The sequence below is a fragment of the Cajanus cajan genome, chromosome 6 (assembly GCF_000230855.2).
Source record: "Cajanus cajan strain Asha chromosome 6, NIPB_CcT2T_4, whole genome shotgun sequence".
In the NCBI taxonomy this organism is placed as follows: Eukaryota; Viridiplantae; Streptophyta; class Magnoliopsida; order Fabales; family Fabaceae; genus Cajanus; species Cajanus cajan.
The window spans coordinates 58,879,543-58,902,282 of NC_138522.1; the positions used below are offsets into that span (position 1 = coordinate 58,879,543).

General features: G+C 36.2%; 3 protein-coding genes across 5 annotated transcripts; 1 reads left to right on the forward strand and 2 right to left on the reverse strand.

Annotated features, from left to right (window-relative positions):
• Positions 1–976: 976 nt before the first annotated feature.
• Positions 977–11,170, reverse strand: LOC109796111 (PWWP domain-containing protein 1). The gene is made up of 2 exons (XM_020355749.3): positions 9,989–11,170; positions 977–3,741 (listed from the first exon to the last, which is right to left on the reverse strand). Exons 1-2 carry the CDS (start codon positions 10,929–10,931, stop codon positions 1,394–1,396), a joined length of 3,291 nt encoding a protein of 1,096 aa, XP_020211338.1. The 5' UTR covers positions 10,932–11,170; the 3' UTR covers positions 977–1,393.
• Positions 4,479–7,303, forward strand: LOC109810257 (uncharacterized). Its single transcript, XM_020373680.3, has 4 exons — positions 4,479–6,249; positions 6,333–6,520; positions 6,616–7,002; positions 7,094–7,303. The coding sequence occupies exons 1-4, from the start codon at positions 4,847–4,849 to the stop codon at positions 7,243–7,245; spliced, it is 2,130 nt and encodes a 709-aa protein (XP_020229269.2). The 5' UTR covers positions 4,479–4,846; the 3' UTR covers positions 7,246–7,303.
• Positions 11,171–18,502: 7,332 nt separating the features above from the next.
• Positions 18,503–22,406, reverse strand: LOC109797478 (DEAD-box ATP-dependent RNA helicase 35). Of its 3 annotated transcripts, XR_003804024.2 has the most exons (4): positions 22,227–22,406; positions 20,132–21,977; positions 19,807–19,862; positions 18,503–19,021 (listed from the first exon to the last, which is right to left on the reverse strand). XR_003804024.2 is itself a non-coding variant. In XM_020357528.3 (3 exons), exon 2 carries the CDS (start codon positions 21,934–21,936, stop codon positions 20,173–20,175), a length of 1,764 nt encoding a protein of 587 aa, XP_020213117.1. In that variant the 5' UTR covers positions 21,937–21,977; positions 22,227–22,406; the 3' UTR covers positions 19,643–19,862; positions 20,132–20,172. The 3 variants fall into 3 exon arrangements, 2 of the variants coding, with proteins under 2 accessions (XP_020213117.1, XP_020213118.1); XM_020357528.3 differs by lacking the exon at positions 18,503–19,021 and having other exon boundaries at positions 19,643–19,862; XM_020357529.3 differs by lacking the exons at positions 18,503–19,021; positions 19,807–19,862 and having other exon boundaries at positions 20,030–21,940.
• Between the last annotated feature and the right edge of the window lie 334 nt (positions 22,407–22,740).

Consider the following 22,740-nt stretch of genomic DNA (forward strand, 5'->3'; position numbering starts at 1 on the left):
CTAAGGATTGTCCCTATTAGATAGGGATACTGAATATTTGCATTGAAATCTGTACTCTTTTATTAAAAAGTGCAAGAAATGATTTTCTAACTTCAAAACAAATAAGGTAATCAGGCTTGACCATATTTTGTGAGATTAGTCTCACTTATCAGAGTTGTAAGGGAGAATAAGGAATTTTAACAATTAAGAGAGGAAAGCTAGCAATATATTATATACCATACTATTATTGATCGAGATTTACTTGTATTTGTAAAATACAAGACTCATTAAAAATGGAATAAACTTTGCATTATTATATAGAGAGGATGTGTTGTTAGCTTTTTCTTTTCTCACATATATATTGGTATAAATTATATGCTTAGAACTTATTTAAGCAAACCTCTTCATAACTACTTATAAGGGAGAAAAATAAGAAAGAAAAATAAAATAATTTTTTTTACAAGTTAAAATTAACTTATGCATAAGTTAATTTGTAGAAGTTATCTTTTACTAGCTTCTCCAAAATATTATGTTTAACTCTTACATAAATTAATTTTAACTTTTATTTTAAATTTTCTTATTATTTTTCTCTTCTAAAAATGCTTCTAGAAAAAATTATCTCAACAAACTCTTATACATAAAAGGTAAACTACAGCGTAAAACATCCCTATAAATTTAAATGGAATTAGCAAGCAACGCTATAGAGAGAATTTCGCTCCATACAATTCAAAAGACAAAGAAAACAAATAATTACTTTACTATATCCCATATACTTTTTACAATTATAACGACAACAAAAAAAGAAACTCCCAATAAGATTAATGAAAACTCTTAATTTGATTTACGAATTAGATGTTTTAATCACTGGCATACTTTCATGCACAAACATCATTATTATTTACACATAAAAATAGGACCAGTATCCACATGCATAACAAAATAATTATAAAATTTAAAACAAATCCTATTTTTTTAAAATAAGGTCACGTAACGCGACTGACTATAAATATTTGTTTATTTATGACTATACTTCAGCCAACCATTCAATTTTAATACTGCAAAGCCTCAGGTAAACAAAGTCAGGGAGTACAGAAATACAGTGAACATCCATGTGCCGTTAACATTGATATATCAAACCATGTACCCCCACCCCACCCATGAAATGAAAGTGATCTATATTAATAGGAAAACAAAAAAGAAAAGATTGCTAATAAGGTGCCACTGACAATACGAGTGCATTTACATTATGTAGCCCAAAAATCTCATAAACCACTTTTCAGAACGATTTCGGCCCATACATGACCCTGCCCCTTTTTGCACAACCGTAATTCTTACATTTCTGGGAGCAAGTCATCCACTATCCAACTCGTTAAATTTTCTTGCGAACGATATGGTTTAAAGTCAAGTATTTTTGTCAAAGTGGATGGTAAGGCACATAGCCTAATAAACCCGTCAGGTTAGTCACAACATCGCTGCACCTCGTCAAAAGGTGTATCATCTGATGTGATATATCAACGGTGGTGGCAGTAGCTGATGCATTGGCGTTAATAAAATTGGGACTGTTTCGGGGTGCCATTGCCAATTTAGAATTACGCAAATTATGTTGTGGGGTTTTTGTAAACTGAGTAGCAGGGAGAGGAATAGGCAACGAAGGTTGTAAAGTGACCTTTTGAACATTCTTACTATTAAATTCCGTTGCAATAGGAGGTGCACCGGCATCGGCAAAACTATCATTGTTGAAGTTGTTTCTACTACTCACCATTAATTGGTCTCCCCTACTACTTTCTTCCCCACCTAACAAGAATTTTACACGAGTGTTCCCTTTACTACTACTTCCATTACCCGTGACCTGACCCGACTCGTCACCTGTGGATTTCTTCAGGCAGGACTTGAGCTGGATGGGCTGCGAAAGAGGTTGATGTAATGATACTGATGTCCGATGAACCACTGCAGGATCCTTGACCCGAGGCATTTCAGTGGCACCATCATCTGCCCTACCCTTGGCAACTTCAGAAACTTCAGGTGCAGAATCCCCAAATTCACGAAGGGAACACCTCACACCCACACTGCCAAATAAGGTTTGATTTGCAAGAGAATGTTTATATGCAGCCTGTGCATCAGCCTTGTGCAAGAAAACCACCCGACAAGTTGATGAGTTCCAAAATACGCGGAAACCTGATTGATCCATTGGGCCAAAGCGTACAAACCTTGCCTTCAGCTCTGCAATAGATGGAAGAGATGTTTCGGGAGGAAATTTGATCATCAACATGGTGGGCTCAACTGTCTTAGTCGCACAATCTACTTTCTTGGTTGAGTCTAGTTTCACCAACTTGGATGGAGCCTGGGGAATGGATTCTTTCCCATCTTCTCGCCGGGCTTCAGAAGTTTTCTGACTGGTCACAGCTTTTTCTGAAGCTAGTGCCTTCAAATCCTTGGGTTTCTTCAACCTCTTTGCAGAAATTTCCTCTTGCCGATCAGAGGGGGCCCTTTTCCGACCAGCTTTTGTAGGACCATCAGGCCGAACAATATGTTTCACAGGTTTTACAACTGGTGAAGCTCTGATATAGTCATCAGGATTGTCAGACACCCTGACATTGGAAGGAGACTTAGTGACACGAACTTCAGGAACTTCATTCTCAGTTGGTGGAGATACAACCAAGCTTTTAACGTACACAAGAGACCTGAATCTCAAAAAGAACTGTTGAACAGCTGCAGGGATCTTTCTTTCAATGCCATGAAAAGGATTCAAAGCAAGGGCTTGCAAATCAACCAAAAGTTGTGGCAATTCAAAATTAGCATTCCCCACAGTATCCATCTGCAGCAGATTATGGGCATTAGCATCCACGTCCACTTGTTCTGCAGGAAAATCCTCTCTTGGAGCCAAAGCACTTGAGACAACTTTTCCAATCGATTTTACAAAAGCAGAATGCTTCTCCACAGAGCCTAAGGTAGGTTGTAAATTTAAATCCTTTCTCTTTTTCTTCTTCCCTTCCCTAACAACAGAAGTCTTAGAGTTCAACACATCTGCAGGTCTCTTATGACTTTTCATCTTCTTCAACGCACTAACTTTGTGATGCTTTGCTTCAACTGGAGAATCATATACATTATTTTCGCTCTTAACTGGATGCATGTCATTAACTCCATCAACAATAGTTAGAGGTCCCTGCTCTATTTGCTTCAAATCTTCACATGGTCCTGACAATTTTGAATTCCCATCATCTATAACATCATTAGAAACTCGGTTCTCCAGATGTGATGGTTGAGACATCTCATCAACATTGCTTATTAATGCCAACTCCCCAGACAAATCAGACCTAACCATGCTTTTACTTGAAGCATCATTCCTATCAAAGCTGTGGGTCACCTCAGAAGATCCCTTCACCCTGTCAAGATGAGGCTTTGCATCTGGGGAGATGGCATGAGACGTAAGACCACCATCATCTGCTTGAACCTGACCTATTAATGTTTCTTTAGCATCTGAAATTGAAGCTGCACTGTCATGACTAATAAATCCTGTATCTGCTTGCTTTTCTAAATTATGCGAAACCACAGGCACAGCCGGAGCCCTCTTCTGAAATACATAACGAGCTGCTGCATCGGATTTTTCCTCATTGTATGCTAGTTGGACAGAGTTATTTGGATCATCTCTCCGCTTAAGAAGGTACTTATCCTTTTTCAAAGACTCCTTAACTTTAACAGATTTGGTAGTGCTCTTCCCACCACCCCAAGCTTCTGAAGTCACTAGTGGACCACTCAAAGGGGCTGAAAACAAATAAAAAACAAAAGGTAGCATTAACATTTGTAGTGGCTCTGAATAGCTTGAGAAGCAACAATAAACTTGATATTCATTCCACGTAGGTCACTGTCCTTATATAAGCAAGGGGATAAATTACAAGGGCTCACAATGTAGAATTAAATGAATGGTCAAATTAAAAGGCTTGTAAAATGCAGACAATCCAGTTACCCTAATGTTATATTTCACCTTTCACGCAACCTTTTATAAAAAGATAAACAGAAAACTTAATCATAATAACAAGGTTCTTTGAACTCAAAGATACACCGAAATTACTTTTTTGAACTAATTCCAGAAAGACCCTCTAACAGTGCAAGAAAATTTGTATAAAATACTGCAGAATTCATAAACAAGAAAAATGGAGCACTGTTCCCTACAATGGAATCCCTGAAAACAAAAAAGGGAAGCTAACTAGAGAGAAAAACCACATCCTTATTCTTGTAACCATGGTAGTAAGAATCGCACGATTCGCGATTCGTATCGTACGATACGATTCAGAGCCGCCGCGATTCGAATCGCATGAAGACTCGTTTTTGATTACGAATCGTATGCGAATCGCTTGTATCGTGTTCGGAATCGGAAAATCGCGATTCTAAGGAAAAATCGCACGATTCTGAACATTGCGGGTCACCCCCGAAACCGGGTCGGGTCATGCATGACCCGGTTCTAAAAACCCTAAAAAAATGATTTTAAAAAAAAAAAAAACGAAATGAGACAGAAACTCCCGCTTATACTCCCTGTACATGACCCACTTAGTGGGTTTCACTTTTTGTGGTCCATTTGCGTGGTTCAACTTGTCTGCTTCGTTTGTTTGGGTTGCTGTTCGTGGTCCAAGGTAAGGGCTTCCTTCTTGTTGCTGTTCGTGGTCCAAAGTAAGGGCTTCCTTCTTGTTGCTGCTTGGGTTGCTGTTCGTGGTCCAAGGTAAGGGCTTCCTTCTTGTTGCTGTTTGGGTTGTTGTTTGTGGTCCATTCCTTCACTTGTTCTCTATTTTTTTCTTTCTTATTCCCTCTACAACTTCCCTCTCTTGCTGCTGTCTAAGTTTCTATTTATTGGTACTTGGTAGGCCATTAAAAAATGGGTCATTCAAAAAGAGAGCCCGATATCACTTGGAATTATTGTGATAGTATCCCTCCAAATAGACTCAAAGTAAAATGTAAGTTTTGTTCTCATGTTTGTTGGGGTGGTATTTCAAGGATGAAACATCATCTTGCTGGAACAAAGGAAAATGTGATTGCTTGCACAAGTGTTCCGGATGATGTGAAGGAAATATTTGTCAAGCTCTTGGAAACTAAAGATAAAAAGAAAGAGGATTGCTTGAATATAGAGAATGGGACAGTAAAAGGAAAAGAGGGAACATCTAAAATTTTCCAACAAAAGACAATGAATGAAGTTTGTAAAGATAGGGAATTTGTGATTCAAGAAATTTGTAAATGCATTTATGGTAATGCATTACCATTTAATTTGGTAAGGAGTCCTCTTTTTATTCAAATGTTGAAGGTTGTTGGAGAATATGGGAGAGGTTTGAAGCCACCAACTTATCATGAGGTGAGGGTTTCTTTTTTGAAGAAAGCTGTTGACAACATCCAAAAAAGCTTAGAGAAATATAGAAGTGATTGGGAGAAATGGGGATGCACCTTGATGTGTGATGGTTGGACGGATGGGAAAGGAAGATCACTCACTAATTTTCTTGTTAACAGTCCAAGTGGGACTGTTTTTTTGAAATCTATTGATACTAGTGATGTGATAAAGGATGGGAAAAAAATGTTTGAATTGTTAGACAACATTGTTGAAGAAATTGGGGAGGAGCATGTAGTCCAAGTTGTGACGGATGGGGCTTCTAATCTTGTGGCTGCTGGACAAATGTTAATGGAGAAGAGAACCAAACTATTTTGGTCCCCATGTGCAGCCCATTGCCTTGATCTAATCCTTGAGGACATTGGAGAGCTTCCGGTATTCTATAATACCATTGCTAATGCAAAGAAGATTACTACCTACATATATAGGCATACATGGGTCCTTAATTTGTATAGACAATATTCCAATGGAGGGGAATTAGCAAGACCAGCTGTGACAAGATTTGCAACTTCTTATCTTACACTAAATTGCATTAAACAACAAAAGAATGCTCTTAGATCAATGTTTGCATCGGAGGAATGGGCTACTAGTCCACATGCTAGTAAAAGTGAGGCTAAGCAAGTCATGAACCTAGTGTTGAGTGATGATAGATTTTGGAGATCAATTACATATTGTCTAAAGTGCGTGATTCCACTTGTGAAAGTGTTAAGGCTTGTAGATGGTGATTCAAAGCCAGCCTCACCATATATTTATGAAGCAATGGATAGGGCTAAAGAGAAAATTGCTCAAAACTTTCAAATGAAAGAGTCAAGGTATAAAAAAGTGTGGAAGATTATTGACACTAGGTGGAATCTGCAGCTTCATAGGCCTCTTCATGCAGCTGCCTATTATCTCAATCCTAGGTAAATTATTTAAAAATAATTATCATTTTAAGAACTACTATTTTCTTTGTGCCTAGTAGCTAAGTTATTTTTTATTTGGTTAGGTATCATTATGACAAGAACTTCAATCCGGATAGTGAAGTGTTAATTGGTTTATATGAAACCTTTCAAAGAATGGTTCCGGATATAAGGACAAGAGTTATAATAGATCAACAACTTGAAAAGTTTAAGGGAGCTAAGGAGATCTTTGGAATGGACATGGCAATAGCTACTAGAGATAAGAAACAACCGGGTGTCCCTTTAATTTTTACTCTTTATTAATATCATAAACATAATACATAATAATTAATAACTACATTTGTAAAATAAATACATTTTTTTTTGTAGCTCTTTGGTGGGAGAGTTACGGTGGAAGAGGTAAAGAGTTACAAAAGGTGGCCATGAGAATTTTGAGTCTTACATGTAGTGCCACGGGATGTGAGAGAAATTGGAGTACATTTGACCAAGTGCATACTAAGAGAAGAAATCGATTGGAGCAACAAAGATTAAATGCACTTGTATATGTCAAATATAATCTTCAACTTGAGATGAGGCAAAATAGTAGAGAAGAGAATGGAGATACCTATGATCCCATATGTTTGTCAGATATTGAATCCGATGATGAATGGATCACCGAAAAGGAGAATCCTTGCTTGCCTATTGATGCCTCATGGATGGATGTACATGAGTGCTTTGGTGTTGATGAGGGAGCTCCAAAGAAGAAAAGAAAGAGAGGTAATTATTTACATTTAAAAGTTAGTTTAGAACATGGAAGTTGGAATTAGAACTAGACCTTATTATTTTCTTATTTCTTTTGATTACATAGGTCCAAGAAACTTGAATGCCAAGATTGGTAAGGGAAAATCAATAATAGAAGATGAGGATGAAATTGAAGATAATGAAGAAGAAGAACTTTTGATATTAGAAGATGAAGATGACTTGAGTGATGTAGATCTTGGGGTTGGGGATGATGAATGATCTTGGATAGGGGCATTTTGTATAGATTTTTTGAGGCTATATGACTGAATTTGTGTGGCACTAGCACCACTTGTTGCTGAGTTTATGCTGCAACAACACTAATATTTTTTTTGGGTAGCTATATTGCTGAATTAGAGTAGCAAACAGTCCCTGGTATATGCATATATTTAGCAACAACAATGGTTTTTGTTGTAGGCTTTGTTGTTGAACTGTGCAGTCATTTCTTTTGGCTTTGAGACTGTTTTTATTTGTATAGTTGTATCTTTGTTTGTATTGAAGTTTATATGTTACTAATTACTATATATTTATGTATGACTTCATTTTTATATGTCTTGTATGCATATATATACACTATGTTTTTATTGATCATGAATCTTACGATTCACGATACGATTCGATTCACGATTCAAAAAATAAGTCTTCCGATGCATTATTTGTATCTCAATTCAACTACCATGCTTGTAACCACCCCAAACCAATATGGCCAAAAAACTCCTTTTCCTACCCTGTCTCTCCTCTAACTCTCATGATTACCGGACATAGATCCCCACATTCTCTCCTCCCCACTCGCACTTCTCCACATGTACCACTCCGTTATTCTCTCTCTTTCTCTCATCCCTTACTACTCTTTTTTGTGTCTTCTGTCATTCATCCTTCTCATCAACCCCAAGGCCCTGACTTGGAGACCCATTCTCCTTTTCTTTGCCTTCCTCTCCCTCCTTTGTATTCCTCATAGTAGTCAATAGCGGCCGGAGCGGCCGCTATCGCGGCGCTCCGGAGCGGAGCGGCCTCACCCCGCAATCTCGCTGCTGTCGCGTGGCGGATTTGTGTAGCGGCCGGAGCGGCCGCGTCGGAGGCGGAGCAGAGCGGCACAAATCGCGGAATCGCGGGCGCGATTTCGACTTACCCTTCATTAAGGGTAAGTCAGTCTTTTCAATGGGGCTTTTTTTGCCCTAAGTCTCCCTTTCCCTCTCGCGATTTCAATTGTCGCAGCCCTCTCTCGTCTCTCCCTCTCAGATTGTTTCTTCTTCTCTGGCGATCGTGCGTGCAGCTCCGACGAACTCCGGCTCCGACGCGCCTTCAGCTCCGACGCACCTCCAACTCCGACGCGCCTCCAGCTCCGACGTGGCCGCAAGCTCCGACGCGCCTCGCTTAGTTCGTCTTCTCCTTCGAGTATTCTCTCCTTTATGTACATTGCAACATAATTTGTTTTTTAATTTTTTATTAAATTATTATTATTTTTTTAAATTCCGATTAAATTTAATTCAACAAATTTTATTTTTAAATTCTGATTAAATTTAATTCAAAAAAATTTATTTTTAGTTTCTGATTAAATTTAATTCAGCAAATTTTATTTTTAATTTCTAATTAAATTTAATTCAGTAAATTTTATTTTTAATTTCTGATTAAATTTAATTCAGCTGATTTTATTTTTAATTTCTGATTAAATTTAATTCAGAAAATTTTATTTTTAATTTCAGAAAATTGTATTTTTAATTTTTGATTAAATTTAATTTATCAGATTTGTTTTCTGATTAAATATAATTCAACAATTTTTTAAAATTTCTTTTCTACTTTGTTTTGGAGACATTTTATATTATGTATTGTTTGAGTACTATGAACTTTTAATTATTAAAAAGGTTTAATGTATGAATTTAGAGTTATTTTTTTGTTTTTTTAGCTTTTATATATATATTATTAATTATTTAATATATATAAATTAATATTAAAATAGCGGTTATCCCGCTCCGCGTCATCCCGCTATCCCAGTTTTAGGGTCGACCGCTCCGCGCCGCTATCCGGGATTGACTACTATGGTATTCCTTCTTCTATACTTATTTACAATGGCCCTATTATTCTCCCATACCATTAGAGCCTCTAGTAGTCTACCCAGTCACCAAATCCACCTCTATCCTTAGACAAGTTTGTCATTATCTTGTCAACAGGAGCTACTCTAACATTGTCCCAGATACATTCTTATTAAATCTGTTTTCTTCATACATGCCACTCATTCACCTCAATTTTCTTCCTAACCAAAACTAATTTCTTATGATATAATAATACCTATCAAGAACCATTACACAGACATATTTTTAGGGGGCGTTTATTTCAAGGTATAATATTGTACCCAGGACCAGGAATGTTAATCCCATAAACACATGTTTAATTAAAAAATGACAATGAATGAAGAAACATGGAATAATAAGTGGAAAGGGGTAGTTACTAGAAAAGTAACTTCCATTCCCTTGGAATATAAGATACCCATCTTCCACCAATAGATTGAGAAGTATGCACATATGAATGTTTTACATTCCTGTTTTCTGGGGAATAAAATATACCCAAGAATATCTTAATATAATCTTGTAACAAACATGAGAATAAATATTCCCACCTTCATATTCCCAGGAGTAGAAAAGTATTACTTAAAACAAATGCCTCCTTAGATTGCAAGCTATCTAAATGTTTCTAAGAAACTCAAACACAAACAAACATCTCAGCTACCAAGTACAAAAATCATAATGATTCAAACCTCTATCTTATTAGAATGTTGACAAACAATCTCCTCAACATCAACCAGAAAATCTACAAAGATCTAGTCATCAATTTCATTGTCAACAGAAACACAAAACAATGCATTGACAAAGATACTGAAATATAATGTCACTAGATATCAAATAAACATGAAAGGAATCACTGAATATTATACAGACACACACACACACACACATATATATTTATATACCTCTAGTAGGGTGCCTGACATTCCCAGGCTGACCGAGTGGCTTACTCTGAGGATGAGTAGGGCGCATTGGCTGCACCCCAAAAGCCTGAGCATAAGTCTCATCAAACTGCTCAAACACCGCCTTCCGATAAGCTGAAAGAGTAGCCTTATTGTTACTGAATTCAATGCTTCCATGGCCACTATCATGTGGAGCAACCGCCAATTGCTTCACAAAAGCAAGAGCCTCACTCGGTTTAAACCCATTCCTTGCCTTCCTAATCTGAAGATCGGAATACAATCCCCCAGGCTCATGATCCTCCACATCAACACAAAAGTACCCTTCAACATTTGTGGGCCTAAAATTAGCACCGTTTCTACACTTGCAAGCCAACCCAAGACCACGCCTCCTGCAGGCCTCATCAACTGCCTCCTCCACGGCCCTCAAAAACGTCCTGGAATTCGTCTGCTGCGACTTCTCGGCGAAATTTGCGTCGAACGGAATAAGCTCAGCCGGCTCAAACCAGCCGTAGCTGCTGTCGCCGAAGAATGCCACCAAGAAATGGCCCTCGCGCTTGGAGCGACGCACCGAAGGAGACGCAAAAGCTTCGTTGTATATGTGACCGGGCCACCACGGGTGAGATTTCACCTTCCCCCACACCATGTCACCCACCTCCAAACCAAACCCTAGATCTCTCGCCACGTGCCTCTCGGCAGCCACGTACTCATCGAATTCCGATAACAGAGATTTGCTATCGGAGCCGGGAAATTTGTCGGAGTCATTTCCCGGCGCGAATCGCTCAACGGTGGATGGTGTGTTACTGTCGGAGCACACCCTAAACCTAAACTCTTTCGTCGAAGCGTCCTCGAGTTTGTAGTTTGGCGAAACCCTAGGAGAATTGGTAGCGGCACGGTCGTCGGTTTTTGGTGCAACAGCGGCATAGTCCTGAGAGTGCAATTCGGTCATTACTGGAGTTGATGGAGGTAATGAGAAATTCCCGAAACGAAACCCTAGGAACGTGAGAGCTAGTGCAGAGAGCGTGCCATTCTGAGAACTGGTGTGTGTGTGTGTGTGAGAGAGAGAGAGAGAGATGGGAATTTTGGGTGGCAAAATGAGATTTGAAACCCTAATAAACACACAAGAAATGCGTTTGGACTGCAACAAACGTCGGGATCGTGCTTACGTTTCTGTCTATTTCTTTGATCTTTTTTTTATGGGCAATAATTTGAAATTAAATTTATTAGAACGTCATGCGTTATAATTTATCAGTTGAAGGAAAAAAAATTCTTTCATCGTGTTGTGTTCTTCTCAGGTATGAACAAAAAATCACGAAACTCCTGTTGAAATTGAAATTTTTTTATAAATAAAAAAATAGATAAAAAATATATTATGTCTATTCAACTGGAAGTTAATGAAATATTAAAAATTCTTCTATCAAATATTACTATATATTTAATAATTAATCAAAATTTAATAATATTTAATTTAATTCAAGATCTTATTTATTGAACTAAAGATTATTAATAGGATTATTTCCAACACCAAAAAAATCTTTTTAAATAGATATGCTAGTAAGGTAAGATTTTATCTTTTGATATTGTAACCACTTCTCTCTCCTATACGTTTACAAATAAAATAAATATGTTATTGTTATGTTTGCTAGAAGACTAGAAGTCTAGAAGTGTAAAAGAAAAAAAAAAACAAAACTTCTTAATAAATTTAAAAAATATAAAGATAAATATTGTTATAAGTTTAAAAAACTTCCTGTAAAAAAAAGTTCAAAAAAACTTCTTAATATATTGCATTTGATGATTAAAAAATTCTCAACAAAATTAACATGGTTAAATTATTTAACTACAGACATTAACAACATTCAAATTTTATGAAACATATAAGTTTAGCCAAAATAAAAACATATAAAAACTTGACAACGAATAATGATAAGATTATTCATTATTAAAATAATGATAAAAACATATAAAATTTTACGAGTCGTCAATCTTAAAATGCTTTTTTCATCTCATTCTAAAGAGTTTAATGGTGATCAAATATATTGTATACCATTAAATATCTCTAAATTATATAATTAATTATTAACTTAAATAACAACCCTAAAGCTATAAAAAAAAAAAAAACTAGTTTTAGAACTTCTTTTACAAAAATTAAAATTGAAATCAAGATTAAAAAAAATTGTTCTTTTTTACATTTATTGCATAATCTTAAAAGCACAAATTAAAGTTGATTAATTATTTATAGGTAATCTAAAAAATTATGAAAAGAACCTGCAAAATAAGGAGAAGAAAAAAAAGTTCATTCCCCAATTTAATAGTAATAATAATTAACATTGATATTTTGTATTTTATGTATTAGTCTTATACTTAACTAGTGAAAAAAAAATACTTTATATTTCTGTATTTTTTTAAAAAAATTAATGATAAAAATAATTGAAATTTAAAAAAAAAAAATTTATGAATTTTTTTTGAAAATAAATACTAAATAAAGAGAGTTTTGAAAGTTTAGGGACAAAACATGTTTAAAAAAAAGTTAATATTATAGATTTCATGATATAAAAGCTAAAAAAATATAAAAGTTGAATAATAGGGGGAAATAAAAAATTTGAGTTCAGCTCATTTGAAGGATGTTTTTGTTCTTAAACACTTGAGTATTTGAATCAAGTAGTTTACATACATGTGTTGACTAGGAATGTGCAAAAAATTCAAATTAATCCGAACCGATCCATAACCAATCCGATTCACATTGAAAAATCCGATCTATTTTGAAAAAAAAATTCAGATCGATCCACTTTATGAAACCAGTTCAAATATCCGATCCATTTTTACAAAATGGATTGGTTCAATTCGGTTCGATGTTTTTTAAAAAAACGATCCATATATGAATAAAAAATGGATGGCCGCACCGCACTGAACCGATCCAATTTCAAAAAAACCGATCCATATTTAAAAAAAAATCAAACCGATCCACTTTATAAAAAATAGATTGGTTAACCAATCCACTTTTATAAAACGGTTCGGTTCAGTTCGGTTCGAATTTTTCAAAAAAAACCATTGACAAGTGTTACGGTGGACCAGCTTTGTACATAGTCTATCATGCATAAATATTTTAATTTATTAGATTTATCTTGTATATGATACTATCATGTACTTTTGCACTAAATTGTTATTACATAGTGTGTAACATCCCAAAATTTTATGTATTGAGATTCTTAGTAGATATATCATATTTTTATATACATATTTTACTATTTATATACGTATTTTACTATTCATGTATACGTATTTTACTATTTATATATACGTATTTTATTAATTACATATACGTATGTATGAATAGTATTTTACTATGCAATTGCACAGTGAAGGGGCGGCTGAAACGTGGGCTGCGGATTCTTTCCGTTTCAAAATTTTAACTAAGCCTCCTATTAATTAATAAATATGTAATTGATGTTAAAAAAAAGAATAAGTTTTAGAATAAAAATACCTATGCTAACTTATGAAGATCTTATTATGACTTGAGTATATGAAGTATATATGAGACCTATGCGGACCTATAAGGATATGACTGTATGAAATATGTACTCATGACTTGTGACCTACGATCCATGAATGGACCGTTGAACTGTTGAACTATTGGACCGTTGGACTATTGGACTGATTGGACTATTGGACTGTTGGACTATTGGACTATTAAAGTTGGATTAATAAAATAAATCATAATTATGAAATATGAATCTTATATGTGTAATATGCTAAATGTTGAGTCTATGAATGTATGACATGCATCATATGCACATATTATTCCAGGTGTGTCGCTGAGGCCGCATACCAGTGATGCTAACAAGGTGTATGATCACCAGTGATAGGTGTGCCTTCGGGACACCAGTGATGTAATATGCTAACGAGGTGTATGAACACCAGTGATAGGTGTACCTTTGGGTCACCAGTGATAAATTCTGAAACTTCCGTATGGCGCCACATGCATACATTAGTGAGTCAAGTCAAGAAAATCATTATACATAAGCATATATGTGAGATTGATTATATATGTGAATTATATTGCGTGTGTGTGTGCTATTTAACTTTTATTTCTATACCTGCAACTAAGTGAGAAGTTTCTCACTCCTCTTGTTATTCTTGTATATGTTTAAATTTATGTTGCAGGTAATCTTAATCATGAGGATGTTGGTAATGAAGTCTAGAGGCTTAAGTGGGCATGCTCTGATAGGATGTGACATCGGGCTTAGCTAGGCTTCTTTCTGGGATAATAATGTTTTATTTTCTTTCTTTTGAAATTTAAATATATTTGTATGATATACAAAAATTATAAATTGATTCCTAACTAGGAGGCACTGCCACCTTTACTGGGATTAATTTATAATCTTTGTTTTATTATGACTTCTTGAGTTTGGTATAAATGTTAATTACGAATGTGCGTCTTCTACCTTATGATATTTATTATTTTATATCACTCTAATATACTTTTTAAATATAGTTAATGTTTATTAAGTAATTATGTTAGGGTAGAGGGTGTCACATAGTGGAAAAGAGAGAGAGGGAAGAGGAGATTTGAAACTAACCTATTAATTCACTTGAATTCACTCTCAAATTTGATTCATATTCGTTACAAGCATCTGTTGCCTTTTTATTGGCAAAGAAAAGCTAATAAAATATTAATAAAATCTAAATTTAAAGTCTAAAAAAAATGACATTGTGTTACAATGTTTGTCATAACATTAGGAAGTGTTTGGTTTGATACCATGCATCGCGGTAGTTCTAAAGACACCCTCAATGTCCAAAAGATAAAATGTTTGTCATAACATTAAGAACTGTTTGGTTTGATAAAGTGTTTTAATTTTCTAAAACCGTTTTTCACTCAGATTTTCAAGATTTTCAAAATGTATTTGTTTTGACTTCCTATTTTCTATTTTTTTAAAAACAAAAAACAATGAAAATGTTTTTCCAATAATTGCTCAATCAATGTTGTATTTAATCATCTCTAAGTTCCTGTACAATTATTCCATTCACATTTTTTTCATCCCTTGACCATATTTAACCTCTTTTGTACTAGTTCAACTTCTATACAAATAAAAATAGCACGTTTGTCATCAATAGCACATCAGCCCTCGGAATGTCTTATCTTAGCAATGCTGCATCCACACAAATTCTTGTCCAAAACTTGTTTTCTTTGGACACCAATTTTCAAGAAATCAACCACTACTTCCCATTGTAAAACCGGCTGCATGTATAAGCTATGTGACCGTTGGCAAACCAGCACTCGACCCACCAAACGAGAAATAGGTAGCAGTGAAAATTATATTTAAATATTTAAAAATGATGACGATGATGTAACTGGGCTTTTCACGAGTTTAAGAATATATTGCATGGTTGTTCAATTGGTTGGCGTTTTAAAGCAATATTAAAATATAATATAAATTTATTGCATACTTCATACGGTTTTTTTTTTTTTTTAGTATGAAAACTAAAAACAACCGAAAGGAAAAAAGAAAACCACTGTCTAACAAACGTGTCCATATAGCATCAGCTAGAACCAAAGAGAAAATAGACTCTGAGACTCAAAAACTAAAATAAAAGGTACAAGAGACTTAGCACCTTCATTTGCCAAATAATCTACAACTGAGCTGTCTTCCCTGAGAGTATGTTTGAAGGAAAGATCCCATGGAAATAACATTAATGAACATATAGCTAAGATTATGCTTGCATGAGGGTGATAATTCGTGACTGTTGGATATAAGGTGAAGAACAAGAGTGGAAGAATCTAACTTAGATAATACGACTATGATGAACATTTTGAAGCCATAAAAAATAGTAAACAATTCAACAGTGATATCGATGGTGAAACCACAGCTGCCAGCCATAGTAACCCATACTAACCGCTGAGCCAATTTCCCAAATTAGATGCTCCAAGCCTACAAAAGCCAATGCTATTTTGAAGGTGCAATAGAAATAGATGTGTCTATTCGTTGATGCTGCATAGCTAATAATTATCCACCGCAACAAGCAAAACTGATTGTTGTGCATTGAGGGAGGTTACCACACATATATACATGTCTCCACATTAGTGAGATATTGTTTGCTTTGGGTCCAAGTCCTCACGAATTTACTTTTGGACATCACCCAAAAGGTCTCTCAATCAATGGAGACAAGTGTGTGTATATAAACTCATGTCCATCTTCTTATTTGAATGATGTGGGACTTTGCTTGCATCCCAACAATCCTCCCCTCAAACAAAGGACCACGGTTTACCCTCCCTTGCAGCGAAAACTACGAGTATTATCCAATGGTAGCCCCATAGAACTCACTTACGCTCAGAGTGTTTGCACCACCGCTCTATCATGACCTCCCTCATGACAGCAGGACACGCCTCCTAACCCTCCATGTTACTAGGAAGTCTGTCTTCCACATGGACCTACCGTTAAGAAGATTTTCAACACAAGGGATCCCAAACTTGAGCCAACAGAACTCGAATAGTCTTATGTTTTACCACAGGCGAGAACATTTCATGGTAGTCAATTCCCTCTTTCTGTGAAAAACTTTTTGCCACAAGTCTTGCCTTGAACCTGGATCGTTCAACACTAGGAATCCCTTCTTTCCTTTTTAACACCCATTTGCACCCCACTAGCTTCACACCTCTAGGTAATGGTAATAACTCCCAGGTTTGATTTTTCTTAAGTGACTGTATCTCCTCATCCATGGCAATTAGTCATTTCGATGCTTCTTTACTTTGAATTGCCTCCTTATAAGATTTAGGCTCATCAGAATCAAGATTTTCACCAATTACCAAGGCATATGCAACAGAGTTAGTATCAACAACATTAGTAACATCTGCATACCTCGTAAATTTTCTGATTTCCCTCCTTGTTCTTCTTGTTGCTATGCTTTGAGGCTCTTTTTGAACATTACTGGATTGTTCCACAAGATTCAAATTTTCTTTATTTGAATCTTCAACCTTAAGCTCTACCTTCTGATGAACTCCCTTGTTTGTACTTTTATTTCTTGCAAGATTTTCAACCTCCTCTTTCTGGTCAAACGTACTTTTATTTCTTGCAAGATTTTCAACCTCCTCTTTCTGGCCAAACATAACAGACTCATTAAAAGTAATATCTCTGCTAATAACAAATTTTTTTGTTCTGTTATTTTCAGTACACCATAATCTATATCCTTTGACACCCGTAGGATACCCAAGAAATATACATTTCATTGCCCTAGGCTCTAATTTACCATCATTAACATGAGCATAAGCAAGACAACCAAATATACGTAAGCCAGAATAATCAGAAGGTTTACTAAACCATACCTCTTGAGGAGTCTTTAAGTCAATTGCAGTAGATGAAGACCTGTTCAGCAAATAGGCAGCAGTATTAACTGCTTCAGCCAGAATCCTTTTGAGAGACCAGCATTTAAATGCATGCACCGAGCACGCTGAAGTAGTGTTTGATTCATTCGTTCAGCAATGTCATTCTGTTGTGGTGTATGACTCAGTGGGAAGTGCCTGACTATACCTGTTTCTTTACCGTAATCATCAAATAATACATTGCAGAACTCCAGTCCATTATCTGTTCTTAGAGTCTTGACTAATTTCCCGGTTCGTTTCTCAACCATAGTCTTCCACTCCTTGAAACGCCCAAACACTTCATCCTTGGACTTCAAAAAATACACCCAAAACTTTCTAGAGTAGTCATCAATAAACGTCACAAAATACCTGCTCCTTCCATAGGAAGGAACTGGGGAAGGACCCCATAAATCAGAATGAACATATTGCAATATTTCGGTTGAAGTGTGCTTATCGTGACTGAATTTCAGCCTGCGTTGCTTATGGTTCTAATGATATTGGGTGTGGTCTTATTGACTATGCAGATTCCGACTATGGTGGAGACATCGTGAGGAGAAGATCTTTGACATGTTATATCTTCACTCTTTATGGTTGTGTTGTTAGTTGAAAAGCAACACTTCAACCTACTGTTGTTTTGTCTACCACTGAAGCGGAATACATGTCCTTGACAGAAGGGGTTAAAGAAGGTATATGGTTGCAAGGTCTTATTGATAGTTTGGGTTTGAATGTACAGACGTATACTTTATTGTGATAGTCAAAGTGCTTTTATTTGGCAAAAAATCCAGTCTATCGTGAAATATCAAAGCATATTGATGTTAGATTAAATTTCATACGAGATGTAATTGAAGACAAATTGTTCTCCATAGAAAAGATAGCTACCATAGACAAAGTAGACAATCCACCAGATATGTTGACTAAACCTTTGTCTTTTGAAAAGTTTAAGCATAGCTTGGACTTGGTGACTGTTCGCATCGCTTGAGACCTTTCGGGGAGAATAGGCAGGAGAGTTGTTCTTGGTTACTGATGACTTGAAAAAATTTAAGTCAAGGTGAAAAATTGTTGAGATGCCTTGAATTTATATTTTGTCTGTTACTATTTCTATCTTTATTTGAGTTGTAACGAGCCTGTTATATTTATCCTTGTTATAAGGTTAAAAGCCATAATCTCTATTCATTCATAAATAAAAAACTCTTGAACTGACCGTGGACGTAGGTCACACTGACTGAACCACGTAATTTGTGTGTCGTCTTCTTTCTCTTGACCTCTTTCTTTTACATATTGTCATAACACTAACAAATTTCAATCCAAATAATCAGAGGAGAAAAGACCTTTCCCAACAGAAATTCTTCGCAGCAGAGCAACTCATCCTAATTGCACTTACCAATATTTAAACCACTAATTTAGCATGGCACTTTGTTAGCTGTGGCTCGCTGGATTCTAGGATTCTTCAGGACAAAGTTTAGGATGTCTGGTACGCTAGCGGCTAGCCTAATACACAACCTGTATTCAGATCAGATCACTTGTCTCTTTTGAGTGGTCAGTTTCCTTCAAACATACCCTTCCTGAGGGCAATGTGTGTGCTGATTGACTTGCAAAATATGGGCCATCACAAGATACTGACTTTGTTGCTTGTCATAACTGCCCTTCTCAGTTGTAAGGTTCCAAGAATTTAGCATAAGTTCAGGTTCCTAGACATCATCCAATGTATATTTCAACTTTAAACAAGTGAACATTATAAGGAAGTTTGAGATCCAGAAACTATAGCCCGAGTGCATACTCCCAACTCCCAATCTCACACACCAAATATAGCTAAAATACAGAGTACTGAATTACTCTTTATTCCCACCCAAAGCTTATCATCACAGATAAAGGAGCTAAGAAATAAACATCAAAAAGGTATGGCAACCTTGAAAATTCTAATCAAAGGACTGTTTGACACCCGTGACATTCTAACCCAATTTCAGGTCCCATGAAAGTATAAAAATAGGTCCATTGTCTAGCAGAAAAAGGACGCAAAAAGAAAAAAGGATGGAAGTTTTATGTATTCAATATGTCAATTTTAGGAGGGGACACAATGTGAACTCTGAAGAATCTATTCACTACACTTAAACCAATATGCGTAACTTGGTTGTATTTAACCAGACAAACTTGGCATACATTTGTAAAAGCAGTTCAAAAGGCTAGGAATGATAGCATCTATGCGCCTAATGAATGCAGATGCAGAATCGGTAGCCTTGCAGTGTGCTGAAAAAGAAAACTGTTTAGCGGAGGGAATTAGAATTTGCTATTATGGTGTTTCAAAACCCAAGTTTAAATTTAAAATAGATAGATGTATATCTATTTGTGCTCTTTACAGTGTTCTCCAAACAAATAGATGTACAATCATCGTGAAAGATTTATTGCATCCGCAAGACGTAAATATTATTTACACTCATCACAAACATGATGATAAATTTTCTAGGAAAATAATTACCAGAGCAGAAGGCATCCGCTCCTGACTATGCATGCTACTCCAATGTGAATCCTATACTGCATAAATGGGTGAAATCCACAATTCAGTCGACATAATCTATAATTCATCCCATAATTCAACAATGTCAATAGCAATGGTACAAATGCAATGAAATCATTGAAATGCATTAGATTTCATGGAACGTAATTTGTAAGTTGCATATATAATACGTAACCCAGTGGCGTTCAAAGAAAAATGGTACATATCTAAAGCACCAGTACAAGAGTAATAAAAGTCATCAGATTTCATGGTACAAAATTTAAAAGTTACAGATATAAAATATAACCTAGCAGTGTTCAAAGAAAATTGGTACACAAAAGATGTCATTCAAATTTCCCCTCTGTAACCTCCAGATCCAAAATAATCCTTTCTATTATTTGCAATTGCCATGCTCTTCTGATGTTCTAATTTGGGACAATCACGGATTCGATGACCAAGCCCACCACAATATGCACATCCCTTGACCCCACTTATGTCCGTGATTTCTTCATTATCTTCCATTGGATCATTCAACTCAGCCAAAACTGGGGGAATCCTTTGTTTTGCTTCTTGCAAGAGATGTTTCAAATCAAGTAATGTTGTCTCACTTTGATTCTTGTTTATAAATGTTGTTGCTATACCAGTCTTGCCACATCTTCCAGTCCGTCCAATCCTATGGACATAATTTTCAATTTCAGCTGGCATGTCATAGTTAATGACATGCTGAATATCAGGAAAATCCAAACCTTTGGATGCAACATCAGTTGCTACCAACACATCTTTCTTTCCGGCCTTAAAAGCTGCAATGGCATACTCTCTCTCTTCCTGATCCTTGCCTCCATGAATAGCCACTGCTTCCACTCCTTTCAACAGAAGGTATTCATGGATATCATCCACGTCAGCCTTGTTCTCACAGAATATCAGAACAGGAGGTGGGGTTTTCTGAAGGCACTCAAGGAGGTAAACTATCTTTGCCTCTTGCTTAACATACTCTACCTCCTGAATTACATCAAGATTTGCTGCCCCTGCACGTCCTACATTGACAATAATAGGTTTCACCAAAGCACTTCTGGCAAAGTTCTGAATTTTGGTTGGCATAGTGGCAGAAAATAGAAGAGTCTGCCTTTGAGCTTTGAAATGATCAAAAACTTCTCTTATGTCATCTTCAAATCCCAAATCAACCAATCGATCAGCCTCGTCAAGTGTTAAATACCTGCAATTATCAAGATTCATTTTCTTCTTGGCCAACATATCCTTCAATCTTCCAGGAGTGGCAACAACAATATGAACACCCCTCTTCACAATCTCAAGCTGTGATCTCATATCCACTCCACCAATGCAAAGCAAAGGCCTGAGCTCTGGATATCCAGCTTCCTTTAAAGGTATCAAGAATTGTTCAACCACTTCGTAAGTCTGCCTAGCCAGTTCCCTTGATGGACAAATAATCAAACCAAATGGACCTTCTCCAGGAACAATAGGCATCATAATCTCCTCTTGCATTGCCACCATGATCATAGGAAGCACAAATACCAAAGTTTTTCCGGAGCCCGTGAAAGCAATCCCAATCATATCCCGCCCAGATAAGATAACAGGAAGGCCCTGCACCTGAATGGGCGTTGGTTGTACAATCCCCTTAGCTTTCAGCTTCTTCAAAACTGGCTCTGGAAACCTCATATCCTTAAAATTCTTAATTGGGGGTGGGATATCCACACCATCAACTATTATATGCCACTGCTTGCGGATCAAATCACATTCCTTCTTAGACATCCTTCTCACATGCAAAGGTGGCTTCCACCCTGTAAGCAAAGGTTCTGTATAAGTGATCCCCTTGGCCAATTCGCGGACAGACATGAGGGTTTTTCTATCTGACAAGTTTTCAATCATCTCTTTCTCCTGCTGAACAATCTGCTCCGTCACACTGATCTCAGGCTGTTCTCGTTTCAACTGCGACGCTTTAACCAGAAGACTGGGCTTAGTTTCAGCCACTCTCATTTTCTCCAAATCATCATCAGCGGCAGCAGAGGCCTTCCCTTTGCGTTGGAGAATCTTCTGAGCTTCCATGGCCCGACGCTTGGCCACAGGCACGTACTCCTCATAATCATCTTCTTCCATTTTGCTGCCAATTTGACCTCAAAATAACGTTACTTCTGGTCCTAATTTCATTTCAAATAAAAACAAAAACAAAAAATAAGCAACGAAATTACAACAAATTGATTCGAAAGCATAGCCGCTAAACCTAATATAGCCGCATCAAAGTAAACAACTAAATCTCACGTAAGTAACGAAAATTAATAGGCACTCCTACAATAAGTTGACACAGCAAATAAAAAAGAAGAGAGATGCATCTTCAGGGTTTATAAACACCGAGATATGAAAGTAAAGAAAATGCGAAGAGTAGATACCTGCAAGGTGTTGCGGTTCTACGCACCGATCAGAAAAAGAAATTGAAAAGCCACTGCGAACTGCGAAACTCGGAGTTGGGAGCTTATTATAGGGTTCGGTTTCGGTGAACAAAACCCTCTGAAGATAAAATCGTATAAGTTCGCCAACTCTGTTCTTGCGTCCGCTCTTCATTTTTGTATTAGCGTATTGCTTTGTTATATAATTCAAATAAAATAGATTAAATATGTTTAAATTACATATAATTAGTTTAATTTTTAGATTACTATTTTTTATAAAAAAAATTATTAAAATTACTTGATAAATTTTTTTTTCAATTTAGTATATGATGTTTGTCTCTTTTGTTAAATGATAACGTAACAAACAGATTATCATGTCATCACTTAATTGTCACGTTATCCAAGAGACCGCCACGTAGATATGATGACGACGTGGTAAACACTATTAGGTGATGATGTGGCAGTCCGTCTGTCACGTCATCACTTGACAAAGGGGATCAACGTTAAGTACTAAATT